The sequence below is a fragment of the Taudactylus pleione genome, unplaced genomic scaffold (assembly GCF_031769625.1).
Source record: "Taudactylus pleione unplaced genomic scaffold, aTauple2 ptg000408l, whole genome shotgun sequence".
NCBI classification, from domain to species: Eukaryota; Metazoa; Chordata; class Amphibia; order Anura; family Myobatrachidae; genus Taudactylus; species Taudactylus pleione.
The window spans coordinates 7350202-7370836 of record NW_028284810.1 but is presented as its reverse complement, the minus strand read 5'-3'; the positions used below and the strand labels follow the sequence as shown (position 1 = coordinate 7370836).

The 20635-nt window shown below is 41.2% G+C and overlaps 1 protein-coding gene across 1 annotated transcript in view; it reads left to right on the top strand.

The window, feature by feature from the left end:
* Positions 1-20635, top strand: part of LOC148506300 (cytochrome P450 3A24-like) — a 56293-nt gene that overhangs the window by 27521 nt on the left and 8137 nt on the right. Inside the window, exons 3-6 of the mRNA XM_088446948.1 lie at positions 6118-6170; positions 18198-18297; positions 19272-19385; positions 19900-19988. Of these exons, the coding sequence (XP_088303074.1) occupies positions 6118-6170; positions 18198-18297; positions 19272-19385; positions 19900-19988 (356 nt within the window). The remainder of the gene's footprint in view (positions 1-6117; positions 6171-18197; positions 18298-19271; positions 19386-19899; positions 19989-20635) is intronic.

Genomic DNA, 20635 nt, shown 5'->3' with positions numbered 1-20635 from the left:
GATGAGGTCGAAGGAGCATTTATTGAGCACTCCGCACCATTTAGTGCAGAAGGCCAAATTATTCCTCCCAATCGTAGGGGTATTGTTAACACGGAAACCCCTAGGAATCTTTTTATTTCTAAAGTAGTCAGATAAAAACTGACCATGCAGTGTTAAATCGACCTCCCTTTTCTTAAGTCTCAATAAACGATGATAGAGATCAAGGGAAGTTTCATCAGGCAATTTGGAAAATTCAACATGGTCAAACAACACTTTTTCCGCATCATCATCAGTTAACGAAATCAGAGAACTATGTGCAATCTGAAATGTAGCATCATCAGGTATATGTGAAAACTCAGTGGACATGGCAACCAAGGAATCAGCCCCACCCAAAAAAAGAACCAATTAGACTGACTAGCAAAAACAAAAAGCAAAAAACAAAAAAGGGTCAATGTTACAACACCTTAGACATCAACAGGACCGATCAAACTATAAAAAAATACATATAGAGCAAATATTATACAGTCAATTCTGTGTACCAGTATACTGAGCCTGTGGTACTTTACTATGGACGTTATATTGACGACCTATTTATCCTTTGGAATGGCACCAAGTTGGAATTTGATGATATGGTCAATGAATTGAACACCTTAGATAGCCCTATATGCTTCACTTATCAGATAGATAAGAGGCTTTTGCATTTTTTGGATGTTACCATTACACTTGAGGATGGGTTGTTGGGATCGGCTCTTTATCGAAAAGAGACTGACCGCAACACTCTGCTACATGCAAGAAGCCACCACCCTGTGAGTCTGAAAGAGAGTCTACCTATATCTCAATTTATGCGGGTACTGAGAAATAACACTGTTCCTGAGATCATGGAACAACAGATTGTTGAGATGGAAGATCGTTTTTTGGCGAGAGGGTACACTAGGACCACTTTGGCCAGATGCCTTTGTAAAGCGAGATCTAGGCACTCACAGGTAGTACAACGCGATAATCAGCCTATTGATCAGCGACGTATGATTGTGACAACCACATTTGATGTTAAGTCTCATCAGACAGAACAGGCTTACAAGAAGTTTTGGCCAATTATCACTACCGATTCAAGCTTTTCAAAAGTGAACAAGAAACCGCCGATGTGTTCTTACCGGCGAGGTGCCAACCTTAAACAGCTATTGATGAAACCCACGAAGCAGCCTAGGACTACAACACAATCCTGGTTACCATTGCCCAAAACAGGATGCTACAGATGTGCAGACTGCACTACGTGCCGTTCAATGCAGGTTGGTACACATTTTTCACACCCTCATAGTGGCAAAAAGATCAAGATACGCCACAGGTTACACTGCACAAGCGATCATGTTATTTATTTGATCATTTGCCCGTGTGGCTACTACTACGTCGGGATGACCACGCGCAATTTCCGAGAGCGCTTGGCAAATCATCGCTCCTCTATTCAGAGCGCTTTATTGAACCATGATTCTGACAAACCTGTAGCGCGGCATTTTGACATTCATAAACATCCCATCTCCAGTCTCAAGTGTATGCTCATCGACCACATCCCCAAATTGACACGCAGTGGGGATCGCGAGATGTTATTAAGAAAACGCGAAGCAAGATGGATTTTTGAGCTGGACACTGTGGCCCCAAGAGGACTTAATGAGGCAAATCCTTTAAATATATTTTTGCGTTGATTGGGTTTTTTCACAGGACCGATCTGCACTATTTAGTGCATTATTATATCATTACATGAATATATGATTACTTTATACTTTTCTGCTTTCTATGTTTTTTGATGTGTTTTTAATTTTATTACTTTAATTTGGGGATTTTTTTCAATAGTTGTTTGTTTTTTCTTTCTGACATTGTCCTTTGGTCATTATAGTGTTTAGTTTTTGTTTAATTTTTTCGTGGTATAATACAATTTTGCTGTGGGTCCTAAATCCATCAGAGCCAATATGCTTTGTCCCTGACATGAATTGCTAGCGTTTTTCACCAGCTGGAGGGTTAGTTATATGCAGAATTCGTGTGCTGAACTTAGCACAGTCATTACAGTCCGTTTTTGATGAGATCAGCTAGTGTTGCTGATCAGCTGGAGGTTTGTTTACACATGTGACCAGACTAAGACATTTCCTGGTTCAGCTGGTATTGTTTCCCCTGTGGAACGCATGGGCTATACAGGTGACACGCATAGTTTGTGGGCGCCATTTTGTTTTTCCGATTTTTTATTTAAGTTTTAAGTGTTATGCCTTTAAGATATATGGCTCACACTTTCTCAGGAGCCAAATCGCTATGCTATCTATACTTAGTGTTATTTCAGAGTGGTAGTCTTTAACCTACATGTGATTTTAGCATTTACCATGAGTTTATTGGTGGCTGGAGCTATAGGACCTGCAGCAGGTATATCAGAGGCAAGGGACAGTGGTTACTCAGTATGCTTTGTGGTGTTGTTCTGTTCACACTGGCTTGGATTGTCCTGATGATGGTCCCTGTGAGGATCGAAATGTCGACAATATGGTGATGTTTTTAAAGATGATTCTATTAAAGATGTGATTTTATCTTCATTTTCTACCTGGTGAGAGCCTTTTATCTATTTTTGTATTGTTGGATTCTGCTGGATCTCTAAGGAGCACCGCCTATATATATATATATATATATATATATATTTGAAGGATATTCTAATGCGACTTGATATGAAAAGATCACATAGCGCCCAAGGGTGGCTTAATCAACTTAAACCTGGTTGCTTTCGGTGTGTTAACTGTACCACATGCCGGAGAATGATGGTTGGACAGTTCTTTCACCATCCACACACAGGACGCAAGATCCAAATCCGACATCGTGTCACTTGTACATCTGACCATGTGGTATATATTTTGACGTGTCCATGCTCCTTATATTATGTGGGTAAAACCATTCGTCCTTTTCGTGAGAGGATGGCTAACCACAGATCTTCCATCAGAGCTGCGTTATCTAATGGATCATCCGATAAACCTGTGGCAAGAAGCACATGAAGCACATCACACCTTATCATCCTTAAAATGCATGATTATTGATCAGGTGCCTTTGCCAAGGAGAGGTGGAGATCGGGCAAAACTATTGCTGCAAAAAGAAGCAATGTGGACACACAAGCTGGATACGATCTATCCTCGTGGCCTTAACGAAGCCATGCATTTGGGAATGTTTCTGGATTAATAGATCGCGGATATATATTGGGGGTACACTACCAGGACTCAATATACCATTCAGCACACATTTTTTGGAATTTTTAATTTTTTTTTTATATTTTTTGATGATTTTTTTGACATTTTTTTTTATTTTTTTAGCGGCTGGCTTTTTCCTTTGGAGTCTGTGGCTTTGAATTCAAATGTTTATATGTGTTAATATTTTGTGTTGATCAGCTTGTGAGACATTTAAGCTTTTGATGTTAGATCTGGATAGGGCAATTGTATTTTGTCAATATTATGCCTATAAATATCGTGGGGGTTAAGGGGATGTCAATAGAGTCAAATTTGCTGGCAGTGAATAAGTCCATGTATATTGTACTGTGAGGCATTTAAGCTTTTAATGGTAGATCTTAATATTATGTTTAACTCATTGGGGTTAATGAGATCTCAATAGAGTTAACTTTGCTGGCAGTGAATTTGAACACAGCTGATATAGCTAATGCATAACAGGAATTTGTATACTGGTTGCCATGACTACCTGACAGTGCAGCTGTGACCAAGACACTTACTGGGACACATGGGTGCTGTGTATTAGTTCCTTGTTTGTTTTATGATAGTGCAGATTCTTTTGCAACATGTGACTGAGATCAGACACTGTTGTGGTTGCTTATCATGACCTTAAGTTCTCTGGTATGGATAGTGTCTCTGTCACTGACTCTGAGGGCTGGTGCAGGGGAAGTTGTGTTCTGGTTACCTTGACAACCAGATGTAGTGTGTTTCAAACCACAGGAAGTGGAAGGAATGTGAGATGCACGCCAGCAGGGCTACACATGATTGTTGAAATGTATGAAGTTAGATTTTTTACTTTATTGACCTCACATGATGCTTATTTATATTGGCATTTCATTTAGCTGCTTTGATTATTTGGTTAAAGTTATCTGCTGTTTTCAACAGGTGAAATATTTTTAGTGATTGGGGGAGGAGTTCTTTGATTAACTACATGGGTATATATGTGCTGTACTTCACTTGATTTTTAACCTTGACAAAGGTCCATGCACAGGACCGAAACGTCGGATTTTGATATGCTGTAAAATTTTTACTGAGATGTAATAAAGAAATGTTTTCTACTTTTGCATGAAGAGGATTATTGTGATCCCATATGGGTGTGTCACCCCAGCAATTTATTATTGAAGATGAGAGTGTGGACCTATTTGGACTATGGGCCTGATTCAGACCCACTCGCGAGCGGCTGTCCGCTCGCAAGTGGGTCGATGTTATGGACTGAGCATGCGCACGACGGAGGGAGCTCCGTCGTGCGCATGCGCCAGACGCGACGAGCGAAGGAAAGTCCTTCGCTCGTTGTGTCCGATCAAAGGGGGCGTGCTGTCAATGTTGATTGACAGCACGCCCCCTTTGGTGGGCGTGCCAGGGGCGTGCCTCCCTGACGGGGGCGTTCCCACGGGAACGCCTCCCGTCAAAAGCCGGCCCACTGACATCACTAGTGATGTCAGTGGGAGTGATTTTGGCTCTGATAGAGCCAAAATCACTCCGGAGCTTGCGGTTGAAAACCTCAACCGCAGGCTCCGGCTCGCAAATTCGATGGTCGCGATGGTCTCGACCATCGCGATCATCACAATGCACGCTCGTATAGCCTGTGGGTGGTGACCCACAGCTATACGAGCGTCCAGGAGGACGCTCCATGAAAATGGAGCCCGGCCCTCATTCAGAGCGTGCGCTCTGCTCAGAGCGTACGGCTCTGAATGAGGGCCTATATATATATATATGTGACTTATATTTGAAGCTTTGAGTGCGGACGTACGATATTATATATATATGCATATATATATATTATATATATATATGCACATATATGTATATATATATATATATATATATATATATATATTTTATTATGGCCAGGCCTCTTATAAAAGTGGGCATTATGGGGGAGGAGGAGCAGCTGAGGCTGGAGGGAGTGGCCCGGATACTTAGAACAGCAGCGGCTACCAGAGCCGCCGCTGCTGTCTTTACATGGCCAGTGATCACTGTGTGATCACTGCCGGAGCCGCAGCGGGTGGGTGTCCCGCTGGCGGCCCGGACCCATAGCACAGCGGCGGCTACCAGAGCCGCACTGCTGCTTCTACACAGTGATCACGCTGATCACTGTGTGTTCCCGGAGCCGCAGCGGAAGGGTGTTCCGCTGGCGGCTCCGATACATAGCAGCAGCGGCGGCGATCAGAGCCGCCGCTGCTGCTTCTCACTGAAGGGGGTGGGACCGGCTGGGCTGCCCGATCACTGCTGGCCACAGTGATCGGGATATATTGGAGCATGCAGCCACGCCGGGAGGGGGGTGCCGCCAGATGCCCATCACTGTGGCCAGCAGTGATCGGGAAACACAGGAGGGGGAGCCGCGGGTGTAGAGGGACCAGAAGGTCCCTCTGATATAGGCGGCAGTGGGAAGATTAACTTCCCGTAGCCGCCTAGTGGCTATTCCTGACTGGTCGTATCAGATACGACCATGTCAGGGAAAGCCCAGCCTGGTGTGGTCGTATCTGATACGACCATGCCAGGCAAGTGGTTAAATAAATGAGCATGGCCAGGGATGTAACAGGGGCGCAGTCACAATAGTGCAGCCACATTCCCAACATGTTGTGACAATACTCCCTCCAGTGGCAGCGCCTCGCAGCATCTACAGAGGGGGTCCGATGTTTACAATGTGGCAAGGTCACGCCCCCAAATGCTTGTGTTTTATACTATTAACAAGGAAGGAAGTAGATGAAAGGAATCTAATGTGAGTTTGATAGTCTTTTCAAGCTCTTTGAAAATATTCAGTATATATGTATGAATATAAAATCTGATACAAAAACCCATTTAAACTGACCTATGAATAGATAATACTCTAAGGATGTTGGCAGGATTTTTAATATTTACCTATTACCTATTACTAAGGTCTAAAACTTTTTTTCAGGGCATCTTTGAATTTGACATGGAATGTTTCAAAAAATATGGAAAAGTTTGGGGGTAAGCTCATATTTATGTTATCAAAGGTAAACAAAGAATGGAGGCCCTGATTCAGAGTTGTACGCAATTGCTGCCAAGCTGTTTTTTTCTGCTGAGGATGTGCGAAAATATGCTAATGGGAGAGCAGCCGGGACTTGTACTGAGGCCAATCAGAGCCATCTCAGCTGTCCGCAACTGTGTACACATACTCAGCATCGGATGCAGATCATGCAAACATCAACTACATGGGGTAAATTTACTAAGAATCGAGTCTGGGCGAGTTTGCAAACTCATGCGAGTTTAGCCTGTTTTTCAAGCTCGCAAATTTACTAAGATCAAACAGGTGTGAGTTTGGAAGTGAGTTTTCTCTTCTCACCGTTAAAATTCATGTGAGTTTGCAAACTCGAATAAAATAATCATCGGCCAAATTAGCAAGTACTTTATATGAAAAAGTTGCAACTCGCAAATATACTAAGAATCGAGTTTACAATCTGAGGTGAGTTTGTAGCAAACTCACTGATAAATTGATGTTTAAAACAGACCACCTCCTGAGCTCCGAGTTTGGCAGAAACATACACAGATCAATGTGATTTGTGTATGTTTCTGCCTGAATACCTAATATTTATTCAACCTTTCTTTATTCATCAGAGCATAGAAAAAATATATCACACTTCAAACTGATATTGCGTACAATATATATCAATCAGTCATATAATGACACGGTATATATACATAAGATTCTCTCCCCGGACGTGGTCAGCTGGATTCCCCTCCCTCTTCCCTCACAAAAATAGGATCAAATGTCTCTCCAATATCAACCTGGAGGGTCAAAAACAATCGAGGGTCATTAAGCAATATACGAGTCTCATACCATGAAGTACATCGATAAGAATTGAAAATTTGATGTTTAAGAGGCGTGGATTGCATACCTAGTCCAAAGAGTTTTTTGTTTTAAAAAAATTATGTAGGGTCCCCTCCCCACCAAAAGCCTAACCAGCCCTGGACTTGCCAGCCAGTCCTGGTTCCTAAAATTACGAGAAACAAAATGAGTAGGGTTCCACCATAATTTAGTATTCAGCACCTGGCTGCAGGGATGGTCCTGGTTTTAATTATAGGGGGAAAAAAATTGCGTAGAGGTATCCATATAATTAAGACCAGCACCGGACCCAAAACAGCCGGGATGTAATACCACAGCCCGGAGACCCTATTACTGGGGCTCCGTGGCCAAAGCATTATCAGCCCAAGCTGCTCAGGCCAAGCTGGGGATCTCAGGGGAAGTGGGCACCCCCCAAAAAAGGGGTCCCCCCTATCTTGAACCCCACTAGAGCGGCCGCTGATTGGCTGCGGCTTCTGACAGTTCCCACGTGGGCTGGTCAGTGAGTCAGGAACCAGAGCCAATCAGTGTCCACTCTGGCTGCCAACTCCTGACTCACTGATCAGTCGGGAGCTGGTTACCGCTGTAGGTGGTCACACACACATGCAGCGCTAACCTTAGTAAATGGTTCGGATGTCCTTTTTTTTTTTCAAAGACCCTCCTGGATGCTACGGAGACCAGCGCGATGGAGGAGGTGAGTATAGGATCTTTATTGCAGGTACACCAAACAGGATTCTACTTGGAGAAGGGGACGTGATCACCTGGCAGCAGGTATGTGTGAGTGGGTAGGTGTATGTCATAAACTTTTACTTGTCACGGTGTGTGTGTTATGTCTTTTTTTAACTATTTATTTTACAGTGGGGGTACGGGTGCTGGCTGCCTGCTGGCACTTGTAGTTCCACAAGTGCCAATGGGCAGTCATGCTGGCACCTGTAGTCCCACTGTAAAATACAATAGTTTACATCTATACTTCACTTTATTACCCCCGTACCCACAGCCCAGGGGTGCAGGGAAGAGCCCAACTTTCCCTGAGATCCCCAGCTTGGCCTGAGCGGCTTGGGGTGATAATGCTTTGGCCATGGAGCCCTGGTAATAGGGTCTCTGGGCTGTGGCATTACAGCCGGCTGTTTTGGGTCCGGTGCTGGTTTTAATTATACGGGGACCCCTACGCAATTTTTTTTCCCTTTAATTAAAACCAGGACTGGCCCTGCAGCCAGTTGCTGGTTCCTAAATTATGGTGGAAGCCTACTAATTTTGTTCCCCAGAATTTTAGGAACCAGGACTGGCTGGCAAGTCCAGGGTTGGTTAGGCTTTTGGGGGGGCACCCTACGTCATTTAATAAAAAAAAACATTTAACCCATTTTTTTACAGGTAGACCACACAAGCAGCTTACACATATCTCAGGCTGCTTGCCTGGGTGAGTTTTGCAGAGAGAAAACACTGCAATCTCGGGTAAGTAATCTCATCTAAACTCGCAATTTGGTGGAAAAAAACTTGTTCTGCTTCACTATCGGAACACTCACTTTCAGCTAAGCTCACTTCTTAGGAAATGTGCAAGTTAGTAAACGGTAAACTCACCCGAGTTTTGGTGAAGCAAAGTGAGTTTAAAAAAAACGAAACTCGATTCTTACTAAATGCACCCCCATGAGTGAGTCTATGGTCACTCAGAATGGTCATCGTAACTGAGACTCTGGAGCCATGTTTCCTGTGTACAGGATCGCAGATGCAGGATGTGACACGCCCAAAACTGTGGAGACATGTCTGCGTTTTTGTCCGACACTCTACGTTGCCCCCCCCCCCGATGCATCCTGACTGTCAGTCACACTGGGAATAAAGAGTTGCGACTACGGTAATGTACCTCAACACATGCGCAGTGTGACACAGATGCACAAAACATCACTCCATTTGTGAAAACACTGGCATTGTGTATAACTCTGAATCAGGCACTAAGTCACCAATTCTTGTGTTCTCTTCATTCACCTCATGTAATGTTCAGTAGTGTTGGGTGTAAATGATATGTTATACTATAATGAAGCTGCTATGCCCCTGGATGAAGGCATCTGAGGGCACTGAAATGATCGTTGGGGTGCCAGTCTTATGCCGCAGTTTATTATGTATCTGGCTATCGATAAGTATTTAAGCCTGTTTGCACATTTAAGCACCTTTTTCTGAACTGATGGCACTTTATTATTGGATAATATGGTTTAATATGTTATAAACCTTACATGTTACATAAATCAGTGTTCTGGTCTTTTGGTTTACTGGATATTTACTGCTATTTACATGTTTATGACCAAGCACCCGTTTCACCATCAAGTTTGAGTGTGCTACACTTGCCCAATTTTATATATATGTTTACAGTACTGCACACCCTGAATATATATATATATATGTATATATATATATATATATATATATAATGGGAGGTGCTACCTGTTAAAGAGGGCCGGAACGGAGTGGAACTGTGTTCCGTCACTTCTATGTGGAGACGGAACCAGTTCTGCCTCCTCCAACCGACCTCAGCCCGGAGCCACAGGGAGGCTCCATTTTTCGGGTGCCTGCTGAGATTTTGTTACCAGCGGATGCCTGGCTCCCTTCCCGCTGTGCCAGCCGGAGGCTGGAGCTCACTCCTGAGCTCCGGCTTCCGGCTCCCACCAATGGGCACTAAGGGAGAGACGTCATGATGACTCTTCCATAGTATGTCATAAGAAAGGGAAAGGGGAAATGGGAAGTATCACCGCACAGGTTTTTATTCACCTTGTAATAGGAAAATTAATTATAGGGGATAGACAAGGTTGCTATTATAACCACTATATAATCAATCGTACCCCTCAGGGTGTATATTAAATTGTGGTGGTGGCCTCAGAGTAATATAAACATTGAAAAAGAAAGGAGTGGGAGGTATAGCCAACCACAGAAGACTCTATAAAGAGAGCACTCAAATCAGCAGTTTGTCACCCCTTAATAAAACTTAACCTTTAATAGGATTGTAATAAAGAGAATAAAATTGGACTCACAATCACATATAACAAATACTGACCAATTTAAACAAATTTGGCAAAACTAAGGTAAACTGAAATCACCATAGTTGTCATTTCATACTTAAGGCGAAATATTACAAAATTGACATAAATACATCACTAACAAAAGATTAAAAAGTCTTAGTATAAAAAACACCAGGTTCAGAAAAATTTGTCAATAATTGGTCCTTAAATAGGACATAGGATGACCACCGTCACTGTTTGATCCACAATAAAAGAAAACCTTAACGTGAAATAATAAAAGTTGGGTGCATCCAATAATGCAACTAGGCTCTGCTGTTTCCTCTCATAAAATGTAGAGGAGAGGAAATGAGAGATCTGCTAGCACAAACACCCCTTGAAAAATAATCAATAGTGATCCACTTCATCAACCCCAATCTCTGCTGTTGGTTGTCTTACCAAAAGTATTGGACAAACAATGAGAGGATTCTCAGGTTGGTATGGGAATCACTGGGAAATAAGAATATTGGGACAATGAAGTCTCAAGGGAGGTGTAAAGAAAAGTCTGGGATAAAGATTCTGACCACAGGCTCTGCTGCTCCTTCTCATATATGTATACAGAGGAGGAGGAGGAGTGAGAGATCTCCCGTGCACAGTAATCCCTTAGAAAAATTAATAAGTGTAAGCAGTGGTTTTCTTCTTCAGCCGAAATCTCTGCTATAGATTGTCTTGCCTATTGGTATATGACAATATAAGAGAGGGTTGAAGGGTTGATATAACCACTGAGAAATTATAGATACAGATAATGAATAGTGGTTAAATAACCACTCTATATCAATTAATTATTGATTGTGTGTAGCAGTGCAGTAGTATAAGTCCATATTAAAGGTATTTATTGTAGAACAAAAATACTGTACTTCACAGGTTAGACATCTCATAACAATCACTTGTAATTAAAATATAAAAATCAAAATGTAATAAAGCATTGGTTTTATTGCTGTGAAGCAAGAAATGGGGCATGGGCAAGGTCTTATAAGCAAGTGATGTATCTTATTTTACTAACCATGGATATGTACATATATCATGTCTTGCTTTTATAGAGAATAGCATATCCTTATGGTATATCATAGGTTAAACATCACTTTGTAGCAACCCTGCGATATGGCATAAATAACCAAGACCAATATTATATTGCTGAAATCATGAAAACATAAATGGAGTTATTGCAACAAAAGGGGTATACTCTCTTTTACAAGCCCTGGAGAAGCATGTGTATCATCTCTTAATTTAGCAAAAAGATAGAATATCTCTGTGCATAGTTACTGCTCCATATGTGAAGTATACAGTATAAGAATGGTGTGACTCAACCTGGTGCTGGGGTGTCCCGTACTGCGCAGTCACGGGGCACCCGAATCCGACACGCGTTTTGCCTGTGTGTGGCTTGGTCATGGAGATCAGCTGGAAGTGCTGCTTCCTGGTTCTCCTGCTCTTTCTAGTAGCGGGAATCAATCAAATGCAGCCGTTGCGTCATTGTGGCATGTGGTCTGACCAATGAGAACTAGTCATGAGTAAGTAGTAAAATTGACTCATAGTGAAGAAACATATGTCCAATCAGTAGAAATCAGTAACATTTTCTAAGTTTAATTAGTGACAAAGGGCCTGATTCAGACCCACTCGCGAGCGGCTGTCCGCTCGCAAGTGGGTCGATGTTCTGGACTGAGCATGCGCACGATGGAGGGAGCTCCGTCGTGCGCATGCGCCAGACGCGACGAGCGAAGGAAAGTCCTTCGCTCGTTGTGTCCGATCAAAGGGGGCGTGCTGTCAATGTTGATTGACAGCACGCCCCCTTTGGTAGGCGTGCCGGGGGCGTGCCTCCCTGACGGGGGCGTTCCCACGGGAACGCCTCCCGTCAAAAGCCGGCCCACTGACATCACTAGTGATGTCAGTGGGAGTGATTTGGGCTCTGATAGAGCCAAAATCACTCCGGAGCTTGCGGTTGAAAACCTCAACCGCAGGCTCCGGCTCGCAATTTCGATGGTCACGATGGTCTCGACCATCGCGGCCATCAAAATGCATGCTCGTATAGCCTGTGGGTGGTGACCCACAGCTATACGAGCGTCCAGAAGGACGCTCCATTTTCATGGAGGCCGGCCCTCATTCAGAGCGTGCGCTCTGCTCAGAGCGTACGGCTCTGAATGAGGGCCAAAGTGTCATGCATTATTATATAGCGAATTAGAGGGAGAACTACTGCTGTTTATACAGTGAAAAAATAAATGAAATAATTGAAATGCAAAATAATTAGTTTGATAAGTACATTTCATAACTAGCCATTATGATTTATTTGATCATATGGAATTATATAGAGTATATATAATTTATTGTAAAAGTGACAATACATTGTTGTATATATATTCACATATGTTAATATCAATCAATCAAAACGGAAAAGGAGTCCATATGCTAAATTAATTAATATTTTTTTAATATATATATTTATTTATGAAGTTATTAAGATTCCTCATTATGTGACCTACAGATGGATTTACAAAGAAATACATATATGAAATGTCCTCCTATTATTAAAAAGTATATATGGAAATATTAATAATTAATATCTGCATGTACCAAAAATATATACATTCTTAAAATTTATACATTTGATATAATAAAAATCTAATAATTGTGAGGGTAGTCACAATATGTGAAATAATAATAATAATGTGAACCAATGTGATAACGTGTCCTATCAATATAATGTGAAAATTGATGTTGAATGACAATAGTTAAATTTTGTTAAATAATTAAAATTATGTAAAATAGTGACGTGCAAAATATAATGTGTTGGGGAAATGAAACGTAAAATAAGGAATTATGGGCCTGATTCAGACCCACTCGCAAGCGGCTGTCCGCTCGCAAGTGGGTCGATGGTGTGCACTGAGCATGCGCACGACGGAGGGAGCTCCGTCGTGCGCATACGCCAGACGCGACGAGCGAAGGAAAGTCCTTCGCTCGTTGTGTCTGATCAAAGGGGGCGTGCTGTCGATGTTGATTGACAGCACGCCCCCTTTGGTAGGCGTGCCGGGGGCGTGCCTCCCTGACGGGGGCGTTCCCACGGGAACGCCTCCCGTCAGAAGCCGGCCCACTGACATCACTAGTGATGTCAGTGGGAGTGATTTTGGCTCTGACAGAGCCAAAATCACTCCGGAGCTTGCGGTTGAAAACCTCAACCGCAGGCTCCGGCTCGCAATTTCGATGGTCGCGATGGTCTCGACCATCGCGGCCATCAAAATGCACGCTCGTATAGCCTGTGGGTGGTGACCCACAGCTATACGAGCGTCCAGAAGGACGCTCCATTTTCATGGAGGCCGGCCCTCATTCAGAGCGTGCGCTCTGCTCAGAGCGTACGGCTCTGAATGAGGGCCAAAGTGTCATGCATTATTATATAGCGAATTAGAGGGAGAACTACTGCTGTTTATACAGTGAAAAAATAAATGAAATAATTGAAATGCAAAATAATTAGTTTGATAAGTACATTTCATAACTAGCCATTATGATTTATTTGATCATATGGAATTATATAGAGTATATATAATTTATTGTAAAAGTGACAATACATTGTTGTATATATATTCACATATGTTAATATCAATCAATCAAAACGGAAAAGGAGTCCATATGCTAAATTAATTAATATTTTTTTAATATATATATTTATTTATGAAGTTATTAAGATTCCTCATTATGTGACCTACAGATGGATTTACAAAGAAATACATATATGAAATGTCCTCCTATTATTAAAAAGTATATATGGAAATATTAATAATTAATATCTGCATGTACCAAAAATATATACATTCTTAAAATTTATACATTTGATATAATAAAAATCTAATAATTGTGAGGGTAGTCACAATATGTGAAATAATAATAATAATGTGAACCAATGTGATAACGTGTCCTATCAATATAATGTGAAAATTGATGTTGAATGACAATAGTTAAATTTTGTTAAATAATTAAAATTATGTAAAATAGTGACGTGCAAAATATAATGTGTTGGGGAAATTAAACGTAAAATAAGGAATTATGGGCCTGATTCAGACCCACTCGCAAGCGGCTGTCCGCTCGCAAGTGGGTCGATGGTGTGCACTGAGCATGCTCTGTCGATGTTGATTGACAGCACGCCCCCTTTGGTAGGCGTGCCGGGGGCGTGCCTCCCTGACGGGGGCGTTCCCACGGGAACGCCTCCCGTCAGAAGCCGGCCCACTGACATCACTAGTGATGTCAGTGGGAGTGATTTTGGCTCTGATAGAGCCAAAATCACTCCGGAGCTTGCGGTTGAAAACCTCAACCGCAGGCTCCGGCTCGCAGTTTCGATGGTCGCGATGGTCAAGACCATCGCGGCCATCAAACTGCACGCTCGTATAGGCTGTGGGTGGTGACCCACAGCTATACGAGCGTCCAGGAGGACGCTCCATAGTTATGGAGGCCGGCCCTCATTCAGAGCGTGCGCTCTGCTCAGAGCGTACGGCTCTGAATGAGGGCCTATGTTCATATGTGTAAGTGATAGAATAAAATGTAGTATAATAATAAGATAAAATAGGTTATAACACTCATGTTATATTTAATTAAAATACCTTAATTATATTACTGTATGTATATCGCTAAGTTTGAAATTAATCTTATTAGCATGTAAAAAAAAGAGTTAAAACTATTTTTTAATAGTGACTTCACACAAATTGTAAATAGATTAAATAAAGTTAAAATATATAAAAAGTATGTAGGGAATTTTAAGGTTTCATTGCAAAAAAGCACTATAACTGTTGTATTCATTAAGACCCTGTGGTGTCAGGGTTCCCAACCTGAAAATCCATTGAGTCTCTCTTTTCAGTAATGTATTGTTAAGATCTCCTCTAATACCCAGGTTTATCCTTTCAAGACCAAAGGCTTTGAGATGATTCAGATCTCCATTGTGGTTGTGCAAAAAGTGTCTCGCTACTGAGGTGATTTTCTTCATTTTTGAAAGATCCATTTTGGCATTTTTAATATTACTTACATATTCTAAAACCCGTATCTTCAGAGTTCTGGTAGTCATGCCTACATATCTACTCCCGCAAGTACACTCCACGCAATAAATGACTCCTATTGCTTTGCAATTCATGAAGCTTGTTATGGTTATATCCTTACCAAACCTATCTTTTACTATATTGTTTTTTTTTATATAGCTACCTGCTTTGCACTCTCCACATGGATATGTACCTGTCAGTTTGGGTTCTCTTTTTGGAGTATTAATAAAATGACTGTGAACTAGTTGATCTTTTAAATTTCTTGTTTGTCTCCAACTCATGGAGATTTGGGTACCAAGATGTTGTTTCAAATCTGGGTCCTTGAGAAGGATTGGCCAATGAGTTTGGAGAATTTGCTTGAGTGATTGCCATTCTCTGCAATAGTCTCCTATAAATCTAAGTTCATTGGCATCATCTATAGTTTTCTTATGAGGAAAGACCATTTGTTCTCTGTTAGTACTTTGTGCTGCATATTTTGCCTTTTTATTAGACCAATTACTATAACCTCTGTTGTGTAGTCGAGTGGTCAGTTCTTGACATCTTTTATTAAACATAATATCATCTGAGCAGTTTCGTCTCATATGCAGAAATTCACCTTTCGGAAGATTTGAAATTGTGGGAGGAAAATGGCAGCTTGTTTTGTGGAGGAGGCTATTGGTGGCTGTCTTCTTCCTATTTAAATCTGTCTCAACTGTGCCATTCTGTCCTCTTGAGATTTTAAGGTCCAAAAAGTTGATACATGTGTCGCTGATTTCCCAGGTGAATCGTAGATTTAAGTCATTCACATTTAAAATCTTCATGAAGTCAGTGAATTCTCGTTCACTCCCCTTCCAGATTATGAAGACATCATCAATATATCTCAGCCATTGTTCCACATGTTCTGTATGAATCTGATTTTCTTCAGAAAAAACTATTTCTCTCTCCCACCAACCTAGGAATAAGTTTGCGTAGGTTGGAGCACAGGTGTAGATCTTTTTCTATTGAGAATCTATTAAGAACAGCAAATGGAGAAAAGCTCAAACACAGCAATAAAACCAATGCTTTATTAAATTTTGATTTTTATATCATAATTACAAGTGATTGTTATGAGATGTCTAACCTGTGAAGTACAGTATTTTTGTTCTACAATAAATACCTTTAATATGGAATTATAGTACTGCACTGCTGCACACAATCAATAATTAATTGTTATAGAGTGGTTATTTAACCACTATTCATTATCTGTATCTATAATCTCTCAGTGGCTATATCAACCCTTCAACCCTCTCTTTTATTGTCCTATACCAATAGGCAAGACAATCTATAGCAGAGATTTCGGCTGAAGAAAACCACTGCTTACACTTATTAATTTTTCTAAGGGATTACTGTGCACGGGAGATCTCTCACTCCTCCTCCTCCTCTGTATACATATATGAGAAGGAGCAGCAGAGCCTGTGGTTAGAATCTTTATCCCAGACTTTTCTTTACACCTCCCTTGAGACTTCATTGTCCCAATATTCTTATTTCCCAGTGATTCCCATACCAACCTGAGAATAATCTCATTGTTTGTCCAATACTGTTGGTAAGACAACCAACAGTAGAGATTGGGGTTGATGAAGTGGATCACTGTTGACTCTTTTTCAAGGGGTGTTTGCGCTAGCAGATCTCTCATTTGATCTACTCTACATTGTATGAGAGGAAACAGCAGAGCCTAGTTGCATTACTGGATGCACCCAACTTTTATTATTTCACGTTAAGGTTTTCTTTTATTGTGGATCAAACAGTGACGGTGGTCATCCTATGTCCTATTTAAGGACCAATTATTGACAAATTTTTCTGAACCTGGTGTTTTTTATACTAAGACTTTTTAATCTTTTGTTAGTGATGTATTTATGTCAATTTTGTAATATTTCGCCTTAAGTATGAAATGACAACTATGGTGATTTCAGTGTACCTTAGTTTTGCCAAATTTGTTTAAATTGGTCAGTATTTGTTATATGTGATTGTGAGTCCAATTTTATTCTCTTTATTACAATCCTATTAAAGGTTAAGTTTTATTAAGGGGTGACAAACTGCTGATTTGAGTGCTCTCTTTATAGAGTCTTCTGTGGTTGGCTATACCTCCCACTCCTTTCTTTTTCAAGACTCTCCCATAGTGCAGAGGGGCAGCCAGGCGGACCAGATGGCAGCGGATGCGGGAGCAGGGCTTAAGGTATTAGGTGTTTTGTGTTTTTTTTGTGTTAGCGGCTTCAATATAGGATGCACTACTACAGGGGGCATTACTCAGGGGGCAGTATTACTGAGTAGTACTGAGTAGTTACTCTGAGTGCACTACTACTGGGGGCATTACTATTGGGGGCACTACTATTGGGGGCACTATTACAGGGAGATTACTAATGGCGGCACTGCATTAGGTCACCACTCCTGGGGGCAATGCATAAGGGGGGCTCTGCATAAGGGGCACCACTACTGTGGGCTCTGCATAAGGGGCACTACCACTACTGGAGGCACTGCATAAGGGGCTCCACTACTGAGGGCACTGCATAAGGGGCACTACCACTACTGTGGGGCACTATAGTGGGCATTGCATAAGGGGCACCACTACAGTGGGTATTATGTGTAAGGGGCACTACTGCTGTGGGCATTGTATAAGGGGCACAATTACTGTGGGCATTGTGTATAAGAGGCACAAAGGGGCACTGCTGTGTGTCATACATGAATAAGGGACACTACTATGTAGTGTAATGTGAATTAAGATTGTGCTACTGTGTGGCATAATTTGAATTGGAAATACTATTGTGTAACCACGCTCCTTTCTTTTGAGACCATGCCCCTTTTTTGGCGCGCGCTCTTCCTTTTTAATGAAAAGGTACTGAGGCGGGGCGGTGAGTTCCACCACTTCTCTAGGACCACTTTAAGCACTGCCCATAAATAAACCTGACTAAGTCCTTACTAAGCACTGAGTATGCCGATAATTAAATGACTATGTTACTTTATATTGCCTTACTTTTTAATTGCATTTTGTTTTGCAACTTCTTTTTATGTGTAATAAAAGCAGTTAATGGCGTCACTGTCGTAGGTCATATATACCTCAGTGGCGGTGTTCCTTGTAAAATGATTCTAATGGTTTCTATTTTTTCTTCAGGTTCTATGATGGTAGACAGCCAGTTCTTGCCATTATGGATCCAGTTATTATTAAATCTGTTCTAGTTAAGGAATGTTACAGCTTATTCACAAACAGAAGGGTAAGTGACAGTACCTCAACCCAACCCCAGTATTTTGCTATGACTGTGACCATTAACAAACTCTAGTATTTAGATGTGAGACGTTCTATAATGAAAGTGCTTCATTGCTTTGTCATGCTCCTCATTTGATCTCCTTGATCTGTATCAAGTTTAAAGGGATCTATTTATCATTATTGAGAATACTCATTCCAATTCGTGGCAATAAAGAATTAACATAGCTTTTAATAGAAAATCACATTATGAGACAGCAGCGCCTATATAAGCAGTCCCTTTGAAGAACTGGGCAATGAAGTGATAGCTATCACTATCATTTCACTGCCTGTTCTGACAGTGCACATACACACTAGTGGCATTTAGTGAAAACCTATAGAGGAACATAGAGGCTGCCGGAGATCCCTCTTCTACATAGTCAGAAAGTGGCTATCGCCATCTGGAACTGGTGTTAGCTGATGGTTACCCTGCTGCTGCCGGTTCCACATGACTTTAAGATAAAAGAGGCCTGATAAATAGGCACCTAAGCTGAAATTCTCTTAGTTCCAATATACAGTACATATGTATACTTCCATATAGTCCACACTCACATAGATTAATAGTCATAATATTGCTGGGGTGACTATCCAAATACAGTCCTAGGACCCCAAATGCAAAACTTAAATCGGAGGGGTGCATACACCAGACTTGAAAAACTCAGCAGGGTTTATTCACGTTGGAGCCATAGCATAACACATCAACGTTTCGATACCAAACAGGGGCCTTTGCCAAGATACCTAATTGGTCCCAATCGGGGACTTTAGTCCCGGAATCTTGACAAAAGTCCCTGTATAGGACCAAAACATTTATGTGTTATGCTTTGGCCTCTATGTGAATATATATATATATATATATATATATATATATATATATGCTAACAATTTTTCTGTGTAGTCTGGATGCACAATCGCACAATGCTGATTTGTACATTTGGTCTCTATTAGAATTTTGGCCTAAACGGACCTATGAACTCTGCTTTGTCAGTTGCTGAGAACGATCAGTGGAAGAGGATTCGAACTGTGCTGTCCCCTACATTCACCAGTGGTAAACTAAAGCAGGTAAAGTATATAGGTATCATATATATGGGTAACAGAGCACACCTTTACAAGCATAATAAGAAAGCAGTAAAACATAAAGACCCTACACCTGGGGAGGGAGGCTGATGTTGATCTATAAGGTTGATCTAGAGTACTAGGTTGCTTACTTTGTTCTAGCTATACATGATATAGTGAAGAGAGGACTTCTCTGTCTGTGCACATTTATTCTCATGACATAGAATAGATTTTCAAGTGCTACTGGAGTTTTCCTGATATTATTCAAAATGTATTTTTAAACAACTTTATATAAAACAACATCCATAGATGTTGTCATTTATGTAGGGATGCACAGTTCTTATTCCTTTTGTGGCATTTGATGAACAAGTCAGGAAGAAGTTTGCTTGTTTTTTTTATTTGAATTTTCAATCTTTACTAAGAAAGGCTATCAGATATGAATCTGGAAGTCTAGTTTTTCTCCATATTTGAGATGAGAGATTTATTACAATAAAATCCATTGTCATCCTATTCCTTACAGATGTTCCCAATAATACAAAATTATGGACAACTTTTAGTCAAGAATATGTGGAAGAAAGTGGGTAACAAAGAGTCTATAGACATGAAGAAGTAAGTATGCGGCCTAGAAACCGTTTCTATTGACCTAAGTGAGAATGCCGTCAAACTGAATGGTATATGTAAATGGTACTTTATTGAACTGAAATGTTTTAGTTTGTCTGTACTTAATCTTAATTGTATAAAAAAGCCTATGTCCTGTGCAATATGGAAAAATGTACGCCCTACTGTAACTTATATAATAGGCCTATGAGTAGTTGTAGTCGCATCCCGGCGCACACAATGCCGATGGTCAGAATCCTGGCACCTGAATCCCAACAGCAGTCAGAATCCTGGCTCCCGACGGTGAGTATTAGGGTTGGGGCTAAGCACTTGGAAGGGATAGGCTGCGGAGGGGTAGGTTTGGGGCAAGGGTTAGAATACTTAAGTGCATGCGATGGGATTTCCACCATCAGGATTACGCTGCCAAGATTCTGGTCATCAGCATTATCAACCCCAGGATTGCTTACCCAACCCTAAAAAGGCACTAGGCCGCGGGAGAAATGCTTTTTACAGGTCTTGGATCTTAGCAGTGACTCAATATTGTAATAATTTACAGTGTGTTATTTTTTATACTGACCAACTTTTCTTAATGAAGACTGGAGAGATGTCATACTGTAGGTCATAATCGGTCAGTTATGTCATCAGAATACACTGTTTAA